Source organism: Gossypium arboreum, chromosome 1, assembly GCF_025698485.1.
Source record: "Gossypium arboreum isolate Shixiya-1 chromosome 1, ASM2569848v2, whole genome shotgun sequence".
Taxonomy (NCBI): Eukaryota; Viridiplantae; Streptophyta; class Magnoliopsida; order Malvales; family Malvaceae; genus Gossypium; species Gossypium arboreum.
Genome location: NC_069070.1, coordinates 115,663,246 through 115,678,646, shown reverse-complemented (window position 1 = coordinate 115,678,646; position 15,401 = coordinate 115,663,246). Strand labels below are relative to the sequence as shown.

At 32.0% G+C, this 15,401-nt stretch overlaps 2 protein-coding genes across 2 annotated transcripts; one reads left to right on the top strand and one right to left on the bottom strand.

Moving 5' to 3' along the window:
• Positions 1-7,147: 7,147 nt before the first annotated feature.
• On the bottom strand, positions 7,148-9,279 carry LOC108482744 (ABC transporter G family member 10). The gene has a single exon (XM_017785861.2). The coding sequence runs from the start codon at positions 9,110-9,112 to the stop codon at positions 7,283-7,285; it is 1,830 nt and encodes a 609-aa protein (XP_017641350.1). The 5' UTR covers positions 9,113-9,279; the 3' UTR covers positions 7,148-7,282.
• A 1,944-nt stretch (positions 9,280-11,223) lies between these two features.
• Positions 11,224-14,212, top strand: LOC108480189 (multiple organellar RNA editing factor 8, chloroplastic/mitochondrial-like). Its single transcript, XM_017783092.2, has 4 exons — positions 11,224-12,098; positions 12,989-13,086; positions 13,169-13,234; positions 13,329-14,212. The coding sequence occupies exons 1-4, from the start codon at positions 11,668-11,670 to the stop codon at positions 14,015-14,017; spliced, it is 1,284 nt and encodes a 427-aa protein (XP_017638581.1). The 5' UTR covers positions 11,224-11,667; the 3' UTR covers positions 14,018-14,212.
• Positions 14,213-15,401: the final 1,189 nt, after the last annotated feature.

Genomic DNA, 15,401 nt, shown 5'->3' with positions numbered 1-15,401 from the left:
AAGGTTAAAAACGTATTTAACTCCAAAATTCAAAAATAAAAGTTAGAAAGTATAGCTTCTACTTTTCGGGTTAAAAACATTTTGAGTAGAAAATTATTTTGACTCAAAAATAATTTTTTCAATTCGGTCTATGAATTTGAATTTTATTAAAGTGTAATGATGTGACATTTTGAAATTATATCATGTTATCGCCTAAAATTTAAAAATATATATATAATCTAAAAATACAAAAAAAGTAAATTAAAATTAAAAAAAATTTAAGTAATGATGTGACACGATCTCAAAAGACCATGTTATCATACCTTAATAGAATTGGAAGAAGCTACCAAATTTCAGGATTAATGTGGACAAAATAAATTTAGGGATTAAAGTGAAAAAAATTTACCAAATCTAGGGACTAAATGTTACTTATATCTCTTTACATAACAACACAATGTTGAGTTTTTTCAACTGAACACTTATTTTTCAACCGAAGGTAAAAGAGTCCTGCAGATTCACTAGACACTCTATTCAACAATATTAATTTGGTTTATTTACCTTAAAAATTTTTTTCCTTTTTATCCTTCATCCTTAGTGGTTTGTTTCTATTCTCATTTCATCCCACAATTGTGCTTAAATCTAAACATATATCTTATTATTGATTTTAATAATATTATTACAATATTATTCTCATCACTAAATAATAAATTTTACCGTCACTATTACTTTTAATCATATCGAAACTAATTCATTTAATAAATAAATAAATAAATAAAAAGAGCTCTACTCTCATGTTAAATTTCAAGCTAAACTTCAATACTAATTAAAGAGGAAGACAAGAGTAAGGCATTGGAGATTTTGAGGCCTTAAGTTTGGTTCTTGATATAAAGATGTAATGATCATCATTGTAGTTTTTATATAGTTGTAATTTAAAAAAAAAAACTTGAAATATAGATATTAAAATGGAAATTATCTCATGCATCGTTTGTGAAATTTTTTAAATTTTACAAGCGAGTTTAGTGTTTGACAAGTGTGTTATAGGGTGTAGTAAAAAAATAAATAAATATATAAATAAATGCGATACTCATCACACCCTTTGTCTACTTGTGGAGTACGTTACTAAAAAACTTGATTAAGCCCATGAAGTATTTGAATTAAGAGTTAGAATATTTGAATTTTACTTGTTCAATAGTTAGAGTTTGAATAAACAATGACAAAATTGAATTTGAGTTTAATTTTGTTTAAACTAAACTTGAATAGCTTATATCTACAAGATATATACCAGCAAATAGTTGAAAGAAGTGGAAGTGGACTTTTTTCATGAGTATTTGAACCAAGTTTGAATCTTGGAGTCAACATTGTTAAGAGAGTTTTACTTGAATATTACCCTTAATCCGATCGATAAGACCATATACCAAAAAAGAAAAATCTATCACATATATAATTCATTTCTGTACAATGCACAAGTTTATCGTACAATGGCAATTTCTTTTACTAAATTAGTGATCCTAACTTAACTTGAATGGATTGTGGAAGATGAAACTTCCTTTTAAAATTGTGAGTTTTCTTTAGAAAATGACAATAATATATAGGACGCTTCCTACTAGAGTAGTGCTAAATAAACATGGGATATCGGTGAAATCTATTTGCCCATTATGCTAAAATGAGGAGGAGCATGTGGATAATTTGTTTCTTAATTAAATGCTCATTTGCCCGAGCTGTTTGGTTTGAAACACCATTATGGATCAAAATGGAGAAAAAAAACTTTATCAATGTTAAGAGTTAGATGTTGAGTTGGAGACAGTAGAAGGAGACAGATAATCCAAATTTGATGTGTATTAGAAAATGAGAAATGAAGTGATAATTAAAAATGCAAAGCTAGATCCATATAAAAAGAGGTGATAAGGATGGTAAGGGCACAACGATAGGATCGACATCCAATTTGTTTGGGACTAAAGAAAACCGAATTAAAGCAGATTTTCCCTAACTTGGCAAGAAAATAAGTTGAAATGCAAGAACAAGCCAAATAAGAAATAGGACAATTCGATAGTAAGCGAAAACTAATGAAATTATTGAAAAATATCCTAAATTTTGGAATAAATAATATAAAACCTCGTAAATATAATATTGAGTTCATATATAATCAAAATTATGCTTTAAAGTCGAATTTAATATCATTTAAACTTGAATTAAAGCCTGAAATTCGTAATTTTCGTAATAATCTTGTTTAGAAATTCTGTTTGCGTAATCTTCACCAAAATAGTCATAACTTGACTTCTCAAACTCAAAATTAATTGGGTGATTCAAAGTATATTTTTAAGCAAAGAGATAACTCTTCGATCAATATGAAAACATTTAAACTCAGAATTTTTTTTATCCCAAACAAAAACTTGTCATAAATTGATTGATCTTTTGAGCTTGAAAAACAACAACTTCAATAAATTTAAATTAATAAAATTTACCCCATGGACACATGAATCACAGCTCTAAACTAGGAATGTTCTAAGGAGGGACTTCCAAAACTATTACGAAAGTGAATTACAGTTGAATCTCATGAAATAATAGCTATTATCGTATCTAGGGATATTTTTTTCATTTCAAATTATGTGAAATTTAGAAAATGCATTTGATGGGATTTACAGTGTAATTTTTAATTTCTTTATTCAACTAAGTCATTATTTAATTTTTAAATCAATTTTTATAAATATATTTATTTTTCACTTACATTATGGGTGTGTCATAATTTAGTTTATTTATTTTAAGTATTTTGCGAATTGGTATTCTAGATTAATCGAACACCAATTTAATTATGAAATGATGTAAGAGTAATTTAATTTTTTCTCGATTTTTATTTTATTTTCTTATTTCTATAAATATTAAATAGTTAATCATTAATTAACTCCCCTCACAAAGTAAATGGGTATCCAAGTTTTTGGTTTGGTGTTTGGGGAGCATTTAGCTAACAAATAGGTTTTTTTCCCTTTTCAATATTAAACAGTTAATCATCTTAAGCTTCTTTGTCCCTTATATGCCAATCATAAGTGTGGGCACCCAAATTTACCCGGCCCATTAATACTCAACTAACCCCAAAAACCAATTAGATCCAAAACCCAAACTAATCAAAATAAACCCAACAGAAACCCAAATCCCCTAGCCCAATAACATAGCCTAAATTAGAAAACACAAAAAAAAAAAGAAAAAACCCAACCCTAGCCTCAACTTTCTGCGCCACTTTCTGACACCAGTCACCAGCACCATCCCCTAGCGCCGCCTTCTCCACCAGTCACTTCCATTGACCACCAACTGACCTGCAAGATCGAACAAACACGTAATGAACAGTAGAATAGATTAAAAAACATTGTAAAATGGCTATAAAAGCCATCACATTTCGAATGTAAAAAGAGATTTTTTTTTTTGGGAATAAGAAAAAGAGATTTTGGATTGGAGAAAATACATACATTATTTTAAAAACAAAAAAATAGTAGATCAATACCCTAGATCGTTTGAATACCAAAACCAAGACCGAAAGTAAAAAAAGATGATTAAATTTTATTTTTTCTTCTTTGTTTATCGAATCTATTTCTTTTTTTCCTTTTTTCTTTTCTATTCAAACACATATCCATATCCATATATATATATATATATATATATATATATATATATCATATATTTTAACTAAAAAAAAGGGTTTTTACCTTTTCCGGCCACCGTCCACGATGGCCGACGACGGCGGCGCACGGCGGTCCGGTGACTGGACGGCGACCGACCTTGTGGCCGAAAATCGCCTCCTCTTCTTCCCTCCCTCTTTTTTTTTCTTTGCTCTGGAAAAAAATGAATTTTTTTGAAGATTTTGACTTTTTTATAGCTTCCCAAAACGACGTCGTTTTGCCCTGGATCGAGTCGACCCGACCCTACCCACTCAGGATCCGCGTGTTTTTGCTCTTAGGGGCTAATTGCGCGCGCGGTCCTTTCTCTTTTTCTATAATTTTCAATCAGGTTTTTTAAGTATTTTAAGTTGGCCTTATAATTTGTTACACTTTCCAATTTGGTCCTCAATGCTGCTGCTCGTTTTGGGTTGAGGGGTTTATTTCATTTTTGGTCCCTCCACTATTTGTGCGCGTTGAAATAGGTCCCCTTCTCTTCTTTTTATTTCAATTTCGCTTGAGCCTTTTATTCTTAATTCGATTCGATCCCTTTTTTAATTACTTTATTATTAAAATTAATTATTCTAGTATTATTATTATTATTAGTACTATTCATGTACATATATATTATCATTGTTGTTACTATTACTATTATTAATCTTCGTATTATTACTATTATTTTTTTTTTTTATTTTATATATTATATTATTAGTTTTACTATTGTTAGTATTAGTTTTAGCTTTAATTAATATTTTTAACATGCATATATATATACTTTTATGTAATATTATTAATAATTATTTTTAAACATTATTATTATTTTTAATACGTGCATATATATTATGTGTATATAGTTGTTTTAATATTTTGGTTATTTCTAATATGTATGTATTATGTATTTACCTCTAATACTATATATTGTATATTTCTAATACTATTATGCTATTACCATTACTATTATTACTATTATTATTATTATTATTATTATTATTATTATTATTATTATTATTATTATTATATTTTAATCTATATTTATTTTATCTAGTTCTACTTATTTATTTATGTTTATGTTATTATTATATTTCATGTATTACCTATATTTATATTTACGTATGAATGCTACTATTTTACTATTGCTTTTCTTATATTATTTTCATTGACATTTTCTTTTCATCATTTTGTATTATTATTATTATTATTATTATTATTATTATTATTATTATTATTATTATCTTTTAGCTATGTTACTATTATTTTTATATTTATTCTTACTATTATCATTATTACCACCACTATTATTTTTATTATCATATTATTGTTATTTTTTTACCATATTATTATTTCCTATCCTTTATATATTATTATTGTTATTAACATACATTATTATTATCAATTTACTATTAATTTCACTTTTATTATTATTACTATATTATCATTGTTATTATTATTTTCCAGTGTTATTAATACTAATATTAATTTTCTTATTATTACTATTATTAGTATCATAGGTATTATATTATTATTATTATTATTATTATTATTATTATTATTATTATTATTATTATTGTCTTTTATATTATCCTTTTACCACTATTTTTATTATCAATATTATTAATATTATCATTATCATTATCATTGCCATTTTTATTTTGTCATTGTTTTATATTTATTCATTTATTTATGTATGTATTTGCTTATTCCATTTTCCCTAACGCGTTTGTTTTATATTTTACTAACCTTGTTTTTATTTCATCTTTTTTGCTCATACTATTGTATTTGACACTATCGCACTTATCATTATGTTATTATATGTGTTAATATCATAATTTACTTTTATATTTTACTATAAATTGCATTATATTTTTTGCTCGATACCTCAAAATAATCCTTTCATAAAAGTAATATTCCGTATTTGGTAATTCGAGACAATCGTGCCCTAATTTACTGGGTTTCGATTTTTCTCATTTAACCTAAATAACAGAATACTCTTTTAAATCACAATACGAGTTTTGAAAAATGCTTATCCTCGGAGGTACGAGGTGTTGTGCCCTAACTTACCGAGTATGACATTTTGTTACCTCGAAATAAGATTTTTGCAAGTAAAGGCAATATTCGGTATTTGGAAGTTCGAGAGATCGTGCCCTAACTTACTGGGTTTCGATTTTCCTCTTTTACCCTAAATAGTCAAATATCCTTTTAAAAGGAGTTAAAATACACAAATTTTACATAAAAGGCAAACTCACTCTCAAAAGCTCGAGATGTCGTGTCCAAACTTATTGGATGTGACATTTTATCACTTCGAGATGAGAAGGTCTTTAATATTCGAGTTTTTTTACAAAGAGAAGGATCGTATTTCAAAGTATTTTAAGTTTGCAATTTTCGACACTAAGACACTAATTAATCAACTAGGTACCAATTTTTGAGCGTATCGAGGGTGCTAATCCTTCCTCGTGCGTAACTGACTCCCGAACTCATTTTCTGATTTTCGTAAACCAAAAATTATCGTTTTAGTAAATCTTAACTTTTATTAAAATGATTAATTTGAGGTGACCCGATCACATCTCATCAAAAAAGATTGGTGGCTACTTCTCTATTCATTTTCATTTTCAAAATCTAAGTCGATTCCCCTTTTTTCAAAAAAAATAGTTACGACAATAAGTACAAACAAAAAAAATGAACCATGAACCCACTAATTTTGTTGAATAAGTGGTGAAAATTTTGGTGTTTTTAAATTAAGATTGCGAGTTGGGATCTTATTTATAGAAAAACGTTGGTAAATTTTTCTTTTATTAGGAATTTGATTTTGAGGTTTTTATATTAGTAGTTAAATTGTATTTTATTTTTTATTTAAAAATAAATAGATTAGACTTTATATATTAGAATAAAGAGTAAATTGGTCATTCGGTTAAAATTTCATCCATTTATACTATTAAAAATTGGTCTTTGTATGTCAACATAAGGAACTAATGGCACGTCACTATCTAGTTATTCCATCAACCACCCAGTTTTTATCAGTACAAATATATATATTTTTTAACAAAAAAAATCAATTTGCTCTTTAATCTAATGTACATGGATTACTTTACTTTTTTTTTTAATAGAGAAGACAAAATACAATCCAACTCCTAATATAAAGCTACATACTTTTATCGATTCTACTGTGAATCTGTAATTTAATTGGTTCTACAGTGAATCTGTAATTTAATTGGAATCTAGTGAAATATAAAAAAGATTTCAAAAGAAAACCCACAAACGAGAGCATTATGATATTGTGAAAAGGAGTTTAATGATGAAGGTTGGGATAAGGTTTCCCTAATGCAAATATTTAAAATTCTTAATTGGGTTAGAAGGTGAAGACCATAATGGGAAGTTGGAAACCAATCCATAATTAAATAAACCAATTCCTTTAATTAGTTGGTAAATTTCTGATAGAAAAGAGTCCATAATATGAACTAAACCCCAAAAGGAAGACCAGAGAGCCTAATAAGAATAATAATAACAACAACAACTATCTGCTAAATCCCTTTCCTCAATGAATTTAAAGCAAATCCATGTATGCATACAGATTTTGCATTAAGTATATAGGTAGATGGGTGAGTAAAAAAAATTGATAAATAACAATAATAATGAAAAAAATTAAAAAGAAAAGAAAAGATTATTTAGTTTCTAGCTTTGTAACATCTAAACCACAAAATAACTAAACCAAGCACTCTGTACCCAACTATGAAGCCCAACATGACACCTACATTGGTCCATTTCTGTGAATCTTTCAGGTCTTGCTGTCTTAAGAACGAACTCCCATACAACCTACATTCACCATTCTCAATTTCGATGCACTTCCTTTCCCCTTGTTCCCCTCCATACTCATTTATCATAAAGCATTCAAATGGGTACTTAAACAAGCTCAAATAATGCATGAAAACCCAGTAACTTGGTATCTTATCTTTAGCTATAAAATAGCCTGAAAACAGGAAGAAAGACCCCATTAGACCTGCAATCACTGAGTTCCCCATTATGAAGTTTGGGACAAGTGCACTGAAACATGCCACGAATGAATTGGCCATCAAAAGTACCATCCATACCACCAAGGAGAAGTAAAGGAACCCATCAATGGTGTCTTTTCTCAATCCAACAAGCCAGTAAACTGGTGAAGTGAAGAGGATGCCTATCATTAAAAGAAATGGGAGGAAAACAATGGTATTGGACAAGACATAGGAGGAGACTCTGTATGCTCCTCTTGATGTTTCTCTCATTAGGATCCTTCTTTCTTGTAAGAAAATTGGTAGTCCTTCAGTGGTTGAAGATAGTAAGAATGTGAGGGTGAAAGCGAAGAACCCTGTTTGGGTTTGTAAAGCTATCTTTCCTTTGTCATTTCCTACGTTGAAATATATGGTTCCAAGTATAAAACCTGCTACCAAGGCTTGTATGACCCTTGTGGCAAAGAGTTGTTTGGTTCTGAATATGTTGCTGCAGAATCTTTGTCCTAATATCAGGACCTCGTCGAACCGGGAATTTGGGTAGACGAGCAGCTTTCTTTCGAAGCGGATTGGGGTTGTAATTTTACGGTCTTCCCGGTTTATGTTACTTAGAGTGCCTGGATTTGGGACGGGTAAAGTTTCTATAACATCGATTGCGAATTCAAGAACATTGACATGTCGAGGGATTCGATGATCAGCAAACTTTAGTCTTTCTTCGAGAAGGTTTAGCCCTCCGTTATGGACGACAAATCCGTTTGAAAGCAAAACGATGCGATCAAACAGTTCGAGGATCCGAAAACCAGGTTGGTGGATGGTTAAAACAATAGTCTTACCTTGATTAACTGCCATTGATTTCAGTAGTGTCACTGCATGAAGAGCTGAAGCAGAATCCAACCCTGAAGTTGGTTCATCAATCAAGATAACAGCAGGGTCATGAACCAAATCGACACCGATCGATACTCTTCGCCTTTCTCCACCCGAAATGCCGTTGTTCGATCCCTCACGGATCCTGGAACCCGCCACATGTTCCAATCCTAGCTCCTTCATTAGCTCTTTCACTCTAGAACCAGCTTCCTTCCTCCCTCCTGGTAGCCTCAAAAGTGCACTATACATCAACGTTTCTTCGACTGTCAGCAACGGAAATAGCGTGTCGTCTTGCGTAACATACCCCGAAACTCTCCGAAAAACTTTAACATCAATAGGCTTGCCATTGACAAGAACTTCCCCTGATGACACTTCACAAGGTGGTATCTTCCCAGCAAGAATATCTAGCAATGTAGTTTTGCCTGCACCACTTGGTCCAGCTATTGCAGTAACCTGTCCAGGCCTAGCTTCACAGTTCACACCCTTCAAAATGAACTTAGCAGCAGCTCTACCTTCATTTCCACCACAAAAATCACACCTGAAATAGTCTTCAAATTTGGTGCTCAACTTGTAAGACAGATCCCTAGTTTCCAATCTGTACGGATATTTCCGGCCACCAGAATCCGGGGACTTAACAGGCAATTCCATGAGAGAAAGAAAATGTGAGAAAGTTTGAGAGGAAAAACTGGGGATACCTGAAGTTATGTGAAGAAAAGAATATAAAAGGAGATGAACCAACACAACAAACTGGGTATCCCTTCAACAAGCAACAACAAGAAATAAATGAATAGCTAAGTTTTGCATGCATGTAAATTTAGCCTGTTTTGGATTATTGGACTTTAATTGACTTTATTTATTATAGTTTTTGGTGGGGTTTGGGTGAATAAGATATTTAGTTTACAAGAAACCCAAAGTGCAAAGAAGAAAGAAATAAATGTCACAAATTAAATTTAAGTGATTGGCTAATGTTGAAAGTTCTACTTATTTCAGGTGAGCTACCCAAACCCATAAGAGGTATGTTGTTGGCCTTACCCTATCTTCCCTACTCTTGACAGCTAAAAAAAAAATAAGGTAGTTGGGAGAAAACTAAAACAATTGGCTATATAAACTAAGAAATTCCATTTTGGGGGGCTATGTATTAATGGAACAACACAATTAATCCCAAGTTGGGTCATCCAATTTAAACTTATAGAACCCTAATCTTGATTTTTTGAAGTATAAAATTAGGGCCAACTTTAATCTGGTTATGTTTATCAAACCAAGCTATCATTTTTTTTATGGTTTCCTTTGATTTAACGAAATAGTTTCTTAAATGTTTTTGGTTTGAAGATTATGCTTAACAGATATCTTTGGGAAAGGTGTGCTTAATGTAATGTGCCACGCAAAACTTTACCTTGGTATTATCTTTAATTAAGATTTTATCTTTCACCCTAAGTGCTTAATATAAATATGTTGTTTAATAATATTAAATGCTGAATATTAAAATATTTTATATTTTTAATTTTATTCTCATCCTATTATTTGAATAAAATCATTTTTATGGATTCATCATCTTCAACATTGAAATATAAATTGTTAAAATTCTAAAATATAAGTCATCCAATCATAAAAAAGAAGAAGTCAATTGAATCTTAATTCGATTGACATAAGTATTATTGTTAATGTAGGAGGATATGGGTTTGAGTGTGCTGAAACGCATTATTCTTCTATTTATGGGTTTGAGTGTGCTAAAACGCATTATCCTTCTATTTTTTCTAATTTTTTTATGTTTTATTATTCCTTTAAGACAAATTGGTGGAAGCTAAATTATTTATAGATTTGAATTTGTTTTTTTTCTTTTGGATTTAAACATAAAACATCTTTATTGAGTTTGTGTTCCAATTTAATTAAAATTTATTTTAATGCCCTTTTATTATTAAAATAAATATATTATTTGAGGTATTTTAGTCTTTTATTAAAAAAGATAATTAAAATATCCATACGATGAAATTTAAACTTATGCCGACTAAGTTCGCAAAATTTTAAATTTATCATTCAATCAAAGTTTTATTTTAATACTTCTATACATTTTAATTTTAGGTTTATTATAAGAAACCTCCTTGAATACAATTTAATAACCAATTGAGCCATCAATTAAAAATAGCACTCAATTGAGCCCTCTATCGATTTAAGCACTCAATTGAACCTTCAATTAAATTTAAGCAATCAATTAAGCTCTTGTCCTTTGAAGAGGGTGCTGAGATACATCAAAGGAACAACTAATTTTGGTGTTTGGTTCGCAATGGCAACTCCTTGAAACTTATTGGGTACATTGACAATGACTAGATTTGATCAACGGATGACATGTGAAGTACCTTTGAATATTTCTTTTCGCTTGGATTTGGGGTATTCTCATGGAGTTTGAAGAAGCAATCAACAATTACTCAATCCACAGCTGAGGTTGAGTATGCAACTGCAATAACAACAGTCAACCAAGTGATTTGGTTGAGAAGAATTTTATTTAATTTGAACCGTGAGCAGATTGAAGCAATTCAATTTTTTTGTGACAACCAATCAGCCATAGCAATTGCGAAGAATCCAATCTTTCATAGAAAGATAAAACATTTTAAAATCAAGTACTACTTTGTGATAAAAATAAAGAAGTGACTGTAATCCGTTGTAGTTCAAAAGATCAACTTATAGACATATTGACTAAATTACTCAATAAGTTAAGGTTTGAAGAGTAAATGAATAAAATTAATTTTCGCAGCACAAAAGTCAAGGAAGAGAGTAGAAAAGTGATCATCCATGCGAGCTCACTAAAATATGTGAGCTCACCAAGATTACAAGCTCATCAAATGTGCAAATTCATCAAGATTAGCGAATCCTCTGAGTATGGCGAGCTATTCCAAATAAACACATGCTATCACAAAGTGACGAGCTCCTTAATTTGAAAGTGTGAAACAATCGGAATTTAAGAGCTTATGTGGAAGTTTTGTTTAATATATATTCTTATTAGTATTTATTAGTATAATATATTTAATATTTAATAGCAAAAAATCTTAGTCGGCGTGAAAAGAGTGAATTCAATAAAAGCTTTTAACAGAGGAGTTTGTACCTCTTCTCCGCAGGTTTCCTTTCTTGTCGTTGTAGTCTCAACAAACCCCTTCCAAAACCCTCGTAACATTTTCGTGAACCGTCTAATCACTTCGCTGCCTCCACTAATGGCGACCCAAGCCCTCTCTCGCGCTCTCCTCTCGAAACCCAAAGCCGTATCTTCCTTCCTCTTCCCCTCCTCCCGCTCTTTCTCTTCCTTTTCCTCCTCCTCCTCCGCCGCTTCCTCCACCAAAACTCTTATCACCCCATCGCCAACCCCTTCTCTCTCCTTACTCCGTCGCCTTCGTGCCCCGCCTTGCTACTCACTCCTTCGTGACTCACTTTCCCCAGCTGTTAAATCGTTCTCCACTCGAGCAGCCAGGTCCTCCCTCAATGACCCCAATCCTAACTACTCGAACCGGCCCCCAAAAGAGACCATCTTGCTCGACGGATGTGATTTTGAGCATTGGCTTGTTGTGGTGGAGCCGCCTAAAGAGGATGCTACTAGGGATGATATTATTGATAGTTATATCAAAACCCTAGCTCAAGTAGTGGGCAGGTATTCTTTTTCGGCTATTTTTTTTTTGCTTATTTACAATGGGTTTCTTTTTGGTTTTTTTTTTTTAAATATTAAGCTATTTGCAGTTAAATTTTTTTGGAATCAGTAACAATGAAAGGACTGATTTTTTTTTTGTTTTGTTTTGTTTATATGGCATTGAAGTTGTAATTTTATTACATTCAGTTACAATCAACTCTGGCTTTTTCTACTTTATTTTACATGGTAGCAACTTTTGAGGAAACTAAGCCTTATTTTTCATTTTTTTTTTCTTGTTTGCTAATGGATGTTGAGGAAAGTGGCGACTATATATAGTTTGATTGTTATGTTTCACGATTTTTTCTTTTTCATGTTTGTATTCGGATGTTATTTTAATTTTCACACGAGCAGATACTTGTATCATTCCTACACTTTTTTAATTGTTAGCACAAGATGAGTATGGTAACTCAGATAGGAGAGTATCTGCATATTAACTCCAGTCTTTGAAATAAATTTATTCATCTTTGAGATGGAACTATGTGATGCATAATTCTTTTGTCATTGTAGCTTTTTTATTGTTAACGCATCGAGTATGTGGATTAAGATGTAACTGGATAGAAGAATCTCTGCACATTGACTATGGTCATTGAAACAACTTTTTTCTGTCTTTGTATTGCAAGTATGCAATGCTTGTTCTACAAGGGATTTTAGATCTGATCTATATTCATTCAACATGTTATACTATTAGTTGTGGCAAAAGATCCATTTATCTATGTGATGATTGTTGTATTTTTTAAGTGCTGGGATTTCCTTGTTTGTAGTGATGTTTTTTACAATTACTTGCTTGTTTTTATTCCTCCAGAACAAGTGATGTATTGTGATTATTGTTTATTTCCTGTGTATTGTATATGCAGTGAGGACGAAGCAAGAATGAAGATATACTCAGTTTCAACCAGACATTACTATGCATTTGGTGCTTTGGTGTCTGAAGAGGTCTCATATAAGCTCAAAGGTGCATGACCTCTTTTCTTATTGTTTTGCCACTTCAATGCTATTTGTTACCTATGTCTCATAATTTTTTATTTTTTCTTCAGAACTTCCTGGAGTTCGGTGGGTTCTTCCAGATTCCTATCTAGATGTCAAGAACAAGGATTATGGAGGTAAATATTCATTTTTAATCTTGAATATTTATTTATTTGGTGTCTCTTTGTTTTAAGCTATTAATTCTAGAAAGCGTACTTTATTGATTTTCAGGGGAACCTTTCATTAATGGGCAAGCTGTGCCTTATGACCCAAAATACCATGAGGAATGGGTGAGAAATAATGCTAGAGCAAATGAGAGAAATAGGCGCAATGACAGGCCACGCAATTATGATAGATCAAGGAACTATGAGCGGAGAAGGGAGAACATGAATACTAGAGATAATCAGACGCCTCCTCCAAATCAGGGCATGCAGAATGTCGCTCCAAATACTGCTGGAATGCCTCCCCACAACATGGGAGGGATGCCTCCCCACAACATGGGAGGGATGCCTCCCCACAACATGGGAGGGATGCCTCCCAACAACATGGGAGGGATGCCTCCCAACAACATGGGAGGGATGCCACCCAACAACATGGGAAGGATGCCACCCAACAACATGGGAGGAATGACACCGAATCAAGGATGGTCCGGTAAGATGCCTGGAAACGCTCCAAACTTCCAAACTGGCCCCAACTATGGAAACGCTCCTGGAAATGCGCAGAACTTCCAACCCGGTCCTGGTCCTGGTCCTAACTATGGAAACGCTCCTGGAAATGCACAGAACTTCCAACCTGGTCCTGGTCCTAACTATGGAAACACACCTTACCAAGGTGCTACACCCAATGCTCAATATCACCAGAATAACTATCCTCCAAATGTTGGTGGAGGAAACATGCCTGGTGGGAACTACCAATCTTAAATCTTTGTTCTAAGATGAATTCAGTTTCTCTTGTAGCTTTTAGGCATTGTTGTAGATAAAGAGAATATGCATAGACTTATGGTTATTGGCTACTAAAGAATTGCTATTGAATATGTTGGGCAACTTATAACAGATTCTTTTGTTTGCATCATGTAGCACAATAAATTTTGTTGGATGTTTAGCAGGTTGATAAAATTGATGGTGCTGGGTAAATTTCTATGAGTGTCATGAACTGATTGATCTCTTTGAATGATATTTCTTTTGTTCATAGTCGCTCTTAGACCTTGCAATTCCATGTATCATATCTTTGATAGTGATTAGTGACATGTCCAATGGTGTGGTTTACTCAATAAGCGTGGCCTGTATGGTTGGATTTAGTATAAAGCTTTTCTAAGTTCAGGTTGGCTTGGCTTGGCCAAAATTATTATTGAACTTTGGACATAGTTTTGCATTGAAAAGATTTGTTAAAATTGGTCACTGAATGCGAATGATTCAATAGATTGGTCTAATTCTCATTGTATTAGTCTTTTTAATTTGTTCTCCATGGAGAATACAAGGGTCCTATCTAATCCAATGGTCCTTTAAAACTCCATTTGTATTTTCCAGTATTAATAACCCCTTGTGCCACTGCCCATAGAACAAAGTGAAAAACCTTGAAGAAAAACATTAAAAATCATGGAATAATTACCCAGAAAAACCTTGTACAATTCGTGTTTTCATTGCCTACTTGCGTAATCTAAGCAACAATTGACTTTTCCTTAGACTTTGCCCTTTATATATGCTTATGTTTGTCCATTGCTTTGCCCATTGAAAATTTTAAAGCAAACTAAGCAATGGCCAGTAACACCGAGACAAGCAAGACCACTGCTGAGTACATAGCTGTTTCCCCCACCTTCGAGCCCCCTCTTGAGGCTGCCCTAGTTGTGCAGTCAAAGAACAAGAACAAGAACAAGAACAAGAAGAACAGAAGATGTATGTTCTTGTGTTTCTCTAACATGCAGTTCGAGAACGAGGAAGAAAAGGCGAAGGCCTTGCCGTTTTTGAACAGTGGGGAAACCAAAGTTGGGATGGTGATGTGTTGTTCCAATTTCCAAATCGGTTCTGAGCATGAAGACGCCCCTCCCAAAATTCCCAAGTGATGTCACCATTCATGAACTGCCATTTGGTAGCATAAATTACAAATAAAAGAACTTCCAATGTTTGTAAAATAAATAAATATTGTATCATGGTGTGTAGAATCGTGTTGTTCTATCGATAGTATAGTTTTATTGTAATAAAAAAATTTTCTGTTCTTTTAGTTCTAGCTATGGTATTGTAATAAACGAATTGTGAACTGTAATTTTGTTTGATTTCAATGGAGTGATTTTTTGTGGTATTTTATTGT